The sequence below is a fragment of the Erigeron canadensis genome, chromosome 8 (genome assembly GCF_010389155.1).
Source record: "Erigeron canadensis isolate Cc75 chromosome 8, C_canadensis_v1, whole genome shotgun sequence".
NCBI lineage: Eukaryota > Viridiplantae > Streptophyta > Magnoliopsida > Asterales > Asteraceae > Erigeron > Erigeron canadensis.
The window spans coordinates 40,099,274-40,107,457 of record NC_057768.1 but is presented as its reverse complement, the minus strand read 5'-3'; the positions used below and the strand labels follow the sequence as shown (position 1 = coordinate 40,107,457).

General features: G+C 35.4%; 1 protein-coding gene across 2 annotated transcripts; it reads right to left on the bottom strand.

Annotated features, from left to right (window-relative positions):
* Window positions 1-358: 358 nt before the first annotated feature.
* Window positions 359-7,667, bottom strand: LOC122578541 (sucrose transport protein SUC3). Of its 2 annotated transcripts, XM_043750518.1 has the most exons (14): window positions 7,145-7,667; window positions 6,146-6,211; window positions 4,303-4,401; window positions 4,154-4,218; window positions 3,993-4,077; window positions 3,873-3,906; window positions 3,648-3,747; window positions 3,353-3,428; window positions 2,869-3,234; window positions 2,641-2,784; window positions 2,220-2,450; window positions 1,993-2,056; window positions 1,847-1,890; window positions 359-852 (listed from the first exon to the last, which is right to left on the bottom strand). In XM_043750518.1, the coding sequence occupies exons 1-14, from the start codon at window positions 7,418-7,420 to the stop codon at window positions 685-687; spliced, it is 1,818 nt and encodes a 605-aa protein (XP_043606453.1). In that variant the 5' UTR covers window positions 7,421-7,667; the 3' UTR covers window positions 359-684. The 2 variants fall into 2 exon arrangements, with proteins under 2 accessions (XP_043606453.1, XP_043606454.1); XM_043750519.1 differs by lacking the exon at window positions 7,145-7,667 and having other exon boundaries at window positions 4,154-4,193; window positions 6,146-6,210.
* Between the last annotated feature and the right edge of the window lie 517 nt (window positions 7,668-8,184).

Below are 8,184 nucleotides of genomic sequence, written 5' to 3'. Positions count from 1 at the left end.
TTGTGAACGAAACCGATAGGTTTAGAACCCACCAATGGGGTGGATAGAAAACATGATTGCATAGCAAGACGAATCCTCTGTAATTCCATGTTCCTATTCTGTTTTGATTTCCAAAGCATATGGGAAGCTTTGGGCTCATAAATTAAGAGAAAAAGAAGTTATTCCATGGAAAACTCTTCTCTGTAATTAAACGCCACCTTTCTTTCTTAGCTATGACACCTGAACTTTTCAGTACTTAGTTTCCTTAGTTTCACCATCCTGTGAATTTGAAGAAATTATAGAATACATGAAGGAGCTTGATCAAAAGTTGCAAACTAAGATATAGTCTAATTGTGTTGCTTAACGTTACCCACAAGTCTGAATAATAAAACTTAGTGTGTAGATCTATCCATCCAATACACAAGCAGACACAACATAATGTAGACTGCCCGTGAAAAACAAATATTTGAAGAGTTCTGAAGGATCACAAATAATACACAGAGGTAATGAATATCCTAAAGCCAATTATACTCTTTGGTGTAAGCGCTATTGTATCTACATTAAGGTACAAATTAAATGAACTTGGACAACAAGCTAACTGTTTGTAAAACCATGTGTAGGAGTTTCACCGAACTAGTACATTTTGGTGGTGCCAAAGTAATATGTACGGGTTGGTAGGATTATCTTATCGAGGAGGGATGGTTGTCATCCAAAGTGGAAACCAATTGGTTTGTAGGAACTACTGGAAGTTGTAAGCCTTAAAGTTGCAATTATGCAAGCAGCAAGGGCACTTAAAGAGGCAAGAACAAATGCTGGTACGTTCCCTCCACCAAATAACGCATCCCATGGGCCCGCACCAAGTGACACAATCATCTGCAGATTAGGGTTACCAAAAGTTAGACAATCTTTTCAAAAGCAAAAAAGTTCACACTTTGAACCAGCCAATTATCAACAGGGCAGAGGTATCGCTATTATACAGATTGGACAGAATGAAATTCAAATTAATTAAGTGAAATTACTGCCACTCAAACATGACGAAATATAAATCTTTTAAGGAAAGCAGATGTTATATTAAATTGATTTATATAACTATGTATGATCCTCTGATCTTTGTACCATTAATAAAATAGCTTGATCCAATACACTAAAAATATCCACAGTGGCGAAGTCAGGATTTCAAGTCTAAGGTTGCTGAATAGTTTTCAAAATACTAACAAGGATACAATTGAGTATATGAGATTTTAAGTGTACATTTTGTTGCGTTACCAATTGCCTTTAAACTAAATAAATTCATAAATGTGGTACTAGAAATAAAGAGTTTTATAGTGGGGTTGTCACGACCACCCTTCCACCACATAGCTCCACCACTGAATATTCATATACATTAATTACACCAAGAAGTGAAGAAAGTGATCCATCTCCATCCCAAAAAACCAAAAGGGCACGACAATGTTATACAAGAAACGATAAAGAATAAAGGTCGATCCAGAATGGAATTTGCTTTTTTTTGGTTAGCAATGGATACTTCCAAACTATAACTTGAATAATGCTCAAAATTTTTAAGTGACGTATGTAACATGGTGCACTATAGTAGTTTCTCTGTTTCAATAGATATTGTGCTCTTTATTTTGGTCTAGACAATTAAGAAAAAGATGCATCGTTTCTTATCTGCGATGAAAGGAACATTGAGGACAAAATGCCGTTTGATCAGTTTCTGTTGCAGGTTATGAGGTGATTGGATTGTGGGTCAACGTTAGCATTATTCTTCACACGTAATCTTTTGGTATGCAAACATAGCTAATATTACTTTAGTTACCATACATACCTAATATTACTTTAGTATCTGTACTAGAGCAAAATTAAATACCTGTGGTATTACAATTGCTAGATTCAAAACTCCAATTGCCAATCCTGCAAGGAGCAACAAAACAAATGAAGAAAACCCATAAGGGCAAATCGAGCTTCATTGTTAGATAAGATAGTTTTACTTTTATGTACAGAGTAGCTACATACCCTGGCCACCTCCTGTATCTGCAGTTAGATCTGCTGTGACAGAGTAGGGAACACTGTAGGTAATCTGCAAGAAACAGATACAGGTCAGCAGCTTGTGAAAAAGAATCACAAAAGAAAGTGTGCAACTGCAGAAGTTCATGATATGATGATACTTGCAGCAGATATCAAGGGAAAACAGAGTAATCTAAGTGTTTAAAATTTGATTTGTATGATATGATGACACTTACTGCAAGAGGAAGACCTAGAATGGCAAAAACAACCAAAGAAGCAGTTTTTATTGATTCATTTCCTCCAATTACACGGTCAGTCCCTCGAGTTTCTTCAAGAGATATTACAGTAATGATGGCAGTGCCTGCCATGCAGGCAAACACAATAAAATTGCTTATTGCCCACACAAATTTTGGACCTATCCACTGACACATAGGTTCGATAAGGAAAGAACTGATCCCAAGAACCACCTGTCCCAAAATAAGGAGACTGTGGTGAGAAACGATAAGTGACAGTAAAAATAAAACAAAATTATCGATTTTGTATGCATAATCCTATCTCCACAGCATATTATTCGACATTCGTGGTTAAAGGGAATTTAGTTTCAATACGGATTAGTGAGAATGTAATAGTATTTGGTGCTCAATTTTGAGTTCTTACGGAGTTTAACAGCAAACCAAATGCACCTTCTCTGACACCTTGATCATAAGCGATAACTTCAGCTGCATCCCCTTTTGGATCACCGTGATAAACCTCTCTACCCATCCAATCTGTATCAAACAGGAAAAAGGGAAACCAGGACAACTGCACATGTGAAAGTTATACGTAAATGCGAGCCCAGTGACTCATATATAATAAATCCACAAAGCTTAGACCCATTGAACTCACCCATGTAAGAGCCATTACTATAAGCACTGAATGCATTCCCACTGGCAAATGGCGTAAGCTGGTCAACAAGTTGACCAGGACTGCTCCAGGACTGTCGCTAAAACTCTCTACTTGATCATCCTTAGCTGTTGGGTCGGCACTTCTCTTAGTGGAATCCAACTCAAAAACACTCTCAGGCATATTGCCAACCTTGTGATCGACTGCACTTTTATGAGGCTTTGATTCTGTGTGGTCAGGACTATGCTGCTGAGCCTGAGAATCCTCCATAAGAGGAGTTACATTTGATAACCTCAGATGCTGCTTTGGGGGCAATGGAACCTCCTTAGCAAAGTAGAGTGTCATCGTTGTGCAAAATGTAAGGAAAAGCTGTGAAAGCACCAACATAAGTTCTCATATTATATAATGTGGTATCTGGCATAAGAGTCTAAGCTAAATTGTATAATTGACGTATCAACAAACTATCATGACATTGTTTAAGACTCACCACAGCAACTAAAAAGGCTGCCTTCAAATTTCCACATGCCTCACAACAAGCTCTAGTCGTTAAGAAAGGGAACCAACTGCACATGGGAAGTGTTCGAATGTTGATGTTACAATCAAACATGATTCAAAAAGAACAAAGACATAGAAAGCAAAGATATCGGAGATTGACATGCAGATGTATACACACAAAAAAAATGTTGCAAGTTATTACTCAGTATCATGTCTTTAGTATGCATGTTTCCACAAACTCTGGAAAGGACCACAGATGGCATATTGATGTTTTATTGATGTCTTACCTGTGCCACTTTCCGCTAGAGCCAGATGAAAACCCTAAAATGTTCCCAATTGCCATCCATGAGCAAAATATAGCATTTGCCGAGTTTCTCTGATCAGGACCTGTACATGAATTTTACTTATCAGCATTTCTGAATATATGTACATCAGGTCCAAAGTACTTAGAAGGGAACTGCAATAGAACCACCAAATTATCAAATGTCACACACGAGAGTTTGGATACCCACCTGCTAAATCAGCCAGAAGAGCTCTTGCAGGGCCCTATAAGTAGTAACATAATTACATTGATGTAAATTTGACAACTACACACAGATTAATGATCAAATAAGATATAAAGAAGTACGTACCTGAACGGTATTATTTGCAAGGTCCAGCATCCAAAATCCTAAGATAAACACAAACGCCGCCCTTGTACGTGTACCTTTGAACGTGCTGCACTACACAATTCGGTTATACAAATTCTATGCATCAAAATATTAAAGAGGAGATATAAGATGCAAACAGGGACCTGCAATGTTCTTCGGTATCTCCAATCAAGTATCCAATGTCTGCAGAAAACCCGATAATTATCACCTAGAGTGCAAATTATGGTTTAGTGAAGATAAAATACAGACACTAAGAGAAGTGAAAACATGAAGTTTAGAATGTAATGCTCACAGCGATTGATATCATTAAAGATCCAAGTAAAATAAATGGTCGTCTTCTGCCATATTTTGAAGAGCATTTGTCACTCCATATACCAACACAAGGTTGAACCTGCCATACAGACAACCATATACATTTGGTTACAAAGCTTCAACGACCATCACACTTCAACATAGAAGATTTCATTAAATTGATAGTTCATGCTAGCCCTAAAACTGAGGTTAGCATATCATGTTGCTTTGAAGGGTGCTGGTCATGTACACAATCATAGTTGTTGACCACTTTATGATTACTATTCAGCTTCTTATTTGGCCCACCCTAATTAGTTTTGCAGCAAGTTATGTGGTTATTGATGTGAGTTAATAGATAATTTTGCAAAATTCAACACGGGTTCCTGTCAGACAAATGATTATTTCCATGAGCTCAAGTTCACACATCTAATTGCCTACAACTGTATACTAGCAAACAAAGGTACTAATATCCAACAGAGTGATGCCTCCCAACGTGCAAAGCCCATTAGCTTCCTACAAGCAAAGTGGTTATTCCCTATGGCAAAGTGTTAACGTAATGAAGGTCTTTTTTATGTCATAATATGAGTTTTTATCCATTTGGAACTTGGATTAAGAGTATAAGCTACGGAAATGAGTCAGGGATGTTTGCAAATGATTTCAAGTGTCAAAAATGAAGTTTCATGCTGTCAGATGCAAAGTTGCGTCGCAACTTTTGTAGGGTGTGACACAACTGTGAAAGCTTTTGAAATTCCTGACCTGAAAGTTGCGCCGCAACTTTTGGAGGGTGTGACGCAACTTTTTCTGGTTCAGCAAAAAACCCAATTTTCAAACGGTCATAACTTTCAAGCTGTAACTCCGTTTTTGACGTTTAAGCTATCCTCGAAAACGTGTTAGAGTCTACTTTCTAATGATAATGTCTTTTATAGATGAAACAAAACTTGGGTTATCCAAAAGTTGGTTCAAAGTGAATTGGTCAAGTCCCGATAAAAAAAAAAAATCCTCTTTTCGGGTTGAGTCCTTTCAAGTCCTTTCACTTGAAAGGACTCAACCCGAAAAGAAAGATGTTTTTTCTTTTTCAAATTAAAACAACCTTACTAATACATATCTCATTATGTACAATATATATAGCAGCCTGTAAAAGTCAATAATGCATAGTTGTAATAGATGAACAAAACACATGGTACATATATCATATCTCTTGAAAACGCTCGAGACATAAAGAGTAAGGACAGGTTCTAGTCCGGCAGTCAAGGAATAAAATACCATTAGCGTCACCGTTACAATCAAAGCACACCTCTTTCGACGGTTTCTTTCTTCTAACAAATCTTAACGGATGGTTATGATGATCGGGAGTTGCACCAAAGTAACAGAGTTGTCACTACTATGTCATACGTATCAATACATATACCATTCATGATAAGACAAGTGAAGTGCTTATTTGTTACAAGAGATTTCATTCAACAACTAATGAATGACATATTTAAGTAGCTAACTCCCTTTTAATTCTTTTTCAAGCACTTCTCATGTAGACACTAGATCTTAAAAGATTTCAGGTACAGCTTACATTACACCTTAATTTCTGAGAAAGAGCAATACCTAAATTACAAATGAGTTCAGAATCGTGAAGTTGAGAACTGTCAAGGAGGCAAAAATTTGAGTTGCAGGGACAAGAACTGTTCTGAACTAGATAGATTACAGTCTAAGCAAAGTAAATAAATGCTGCCATTCAAATATCAACCATACAAATAAAACAAACATCATGTGCTACAAAGAAATGTAAGACTTCTGACTTTTTAAAATGATATTCAGTAAGCAAAAAGATACTATAAATTATAATAACTTACCACAAGACCGGTAATAGGACCACAAAGCCAGATAAACGAAGAGAATGCATGCCCTATTCCAAGTGTCTGTACCAAAATGAAAGAAGATGCATCAATGGTATAATAACCAGAAGTAGAAAGAAAAAAACAGCTAACATGAGTACCCAATATTGACATATACAAGATCATCCACTACTACTATTTTACCTACAAAAACAATTGCATGATTGCCCACACACACACACATCATTAACACTAAATATTAGATACATTTATGTAATTCCTTCATTAATCCATTGTTAAACAAACAATTGAAAAGAAAAATTCAAAATTTTTAACAAATAACAGTAATAAACCACCACTAACACATCGAGACATGTTACAAAAACCCCAGTCTCATACCAAGTAACCAAGACATTGGTGGTGTTTAATTTGCACTTAATTGACTTGATTCCGTAACTTAGAACAGTCACAAATATGTTGCTTTATCATTAAGTTTCTGACTTTCACCCATTCTCTTTTACAGATTGTTCATCCAACATATATAACAAACAATGTTGCTTAATTTATACAGACTATATTCATCTAGACAGGCCATCACGCGCTCTATGCATACAACACTTGATGATTAAACAGACAACATAGGCCCTCGAACTTCAAATACCAACACACTACACATACATAACCAAAAACTGCATCATCTCTATCTCTAACATATTTAAACAATGATATGATACATAGGAGACTGATAAAATAAAAGCGCAAGCGTTTATCAGGCTTCTAACCGCATTGCAAAGGTGAGACGAACAAAATGCAGCATTCCGTAAAAAACTACTTTCACTCTTATTCAGTTAGCAGCAGGCTAAATCACAATATAACGCAAACTTCTTACAAACCTATTATTATCTATGCATATATAAATAAAGTATAACTATTAACACTATACATATAGATACATTATTATTATTATATATACATATAAATCTACTAAAAAATTATTAGATGAAAAAAAAAAAACACCTGAATGTAAGGAGTTAGGAGAGAGAGTTGCAACGCCCAGCCAAACTGAACACCGGCGGCAACAGTACAACTTAAAATCAATGTAATCAAGCTACAATTCTTATTCTCCTCAGTCGCCGTCGCCGTCTCCGTCGCGGGAGATGCAGAGGAAGAAGAAATAGACGCGTTTCCTTTGCCGGAATCAATTAGGTGATCAGCTTCTTGTTCAAATTTCATCATTTCAACCTCATCTTGTTTTAGGTTTTTGTAAGGTACACGGATTGATAATTTATCCATTTGAAACGATAGCTAAATTTTACACAGATATTATTATATAGTATATAACACACAACATTGGTTTGTATATCTATATCTATAATAGATATTGATATAGATTTTATGGATATATAGATATATATATATATATATACACAGATTTGATTTTGAAATGGTGATGATCGGAGGAAGGATTCACGTAAAGCTCAAAGTTGGTAACAAGAGGAGGAATTTGATGTTACAGATCGGAGGAATATTTTACATGATCTTGACCCGACTAATGTTTGACTTTGATAGTTAACTTTTTTTAATTTTTTAACAATTTATATAGTTTCGAGACCGGGGTTATAAAAGATAAAGGAGTTGATATTCATACAACAAGTTTTATTCATTTATAACAAAAATATAAAATGTATTATGTTATACCATGCATCATTTGTTGTAGATGAATAAAAGTTGTTGTAGAATTATCATTTCCCAAAAGATAACCGTCACTTGAAAACAATTTTATTTTTACCCAAATATATGAATAACAAACTTGCTTCTCAGTAAAATGCAAATCTTTGTTTCAAGAAAATATAATATACAAAACTTAAAATGGAATAATCTGAGCTCTGATAGTATAATGTCGGTGGCTTAGTTATAAAGCGATTGCTAGTCCAACGCAAAGTGTTTTCAAGGTAACTTTCTAATTAAGAAAAGTAATACGAGTAGTACTAAAACATAAACACGTAATGTATCAACATAATTTATATCTGAGTGTGTTTTTGGGTGTTCAACTATGC

Excerpts from the sequence above, each read along its gene's own strand:
- LOC122578541 (XM_043750518.1), bottom strand. The coding sequence starts at position 7,420 with ATGGATAAATTATCAATCCGTGTACCTTACAAAAACCTAAAACAAGAT. Across the intron at positions 6,212-7,144 it reads TCCTAACTCCTTACATTCAG|ACACTTGGAATAGGGCATGC; the intron begins GTGTTTTTTTTT and ends ATTTTGGTACAG. Across the intron at positions 4,219-4,302 it reads CTTTAATGATATCAATCGCT|GTGATAATTATCGGGTTTTC; the intron begins GTGAGCATTACA and ends TTTGCACTCTAG.